Consider the following 752-nt stretch of genomic DNA (forward strand, 5'->3'; position numbering starts at 1 on the left):
TTTAGAAGTTTTTAGATATAAATGTTAAGCTCTATTAGTTCACCAAGTAATTGCTTAAGTGAGAAAGTCTTAGAAACGACAAAACAAAAGCATCATCTGTGAGCCATCCCACTTGTGAGTGCTGTTGCTGTTTCTCCTTCTAGGCACCAGCCACAGCTCCCACTCTGTGCAGTCAAGCCTGGTCCGACAGTCCCCTGCCCGGGCCTCAGTCGCCAGCCAGTCTTCCTACTGCTACAGCAGCCGGCACTCGTCCCTCCGCATGTCCACCACGGGCTTTGTGCCTTGTCGGCGCTCTTCCACCAGTCAGATATCGCTTCGAAACTTGCCGTCATCCATCCAGTCCCGCCTGTCGATGGTGAACCAGATGGAGCCCTCCGGTCAGAGCGGTGTGGCCTGTGTGCAGCACGGCCTCCCTTCCTCCAGCAGCTCCAGCCAGAGCATCCCAGCCTGCAAACATCACGCTCTCGTGGGCTTTCTCGGGACAGAGGGAGGTCAGAATGGTGCCAGTGATGCACAGCCAGGCAGCACCTTGAGTCCTGCCAATAACTCACATCCCAGAAAGGGGGAGGTGATTTACAGAGTCCAAGTGAGTAAGCCCAGAGGTCATCTTGTGCTGTTTTTATTCTTGTTGAATGAAGGACTCTTGTGAAATATCTTATCTTACATAGTCCAAGGACTAGACTGTTTCTGAATGCTGAAAAATTAAGTTTTTGCCTGGTTATACCCGAAAGCAGGCCAGGCACAGTGGCTCC

General features: G+C 51.9%; 1 protein-coding gene across 1 annotated transcript in view; it reads left to right on the forward strand.

Annotated features, from left to right (window-relative positions):
- The window catches only part of PCNX1 (pecanex homolog 1), a 186,752-nt gene that overhangs the window by 183,949 nt on the left and 2,051 nt on the right, over positions 1 to 752 (forward strand). Inside the window, exon 34 of the mRNA XM_023507659.1 lies at positions 144 to 586. Coding sequence (XP_023363427.1) covers positions 144 to 586 — 443 coding nt within the window. The remainder of the gene's footprint in view (positions 1 to 143; positions 587 to 752) is intronic.

This window comes from Otolemur garnettii, unplaced genomic scaffold, assembly GCF_000181295.1.
Source record: "Otolemur garnettii isolate 467f Iridium unplaced genomic scaffold, OtoGar3 scaffold00196, whole genome shotgun sequence".
NCBI classification, from domain to species: domain Eukaryota; kingdom Metazoa; phylum Chordata; class Mammalia; order Primates; family Galagidae; genus Otolemur; species Otolemur garnettii.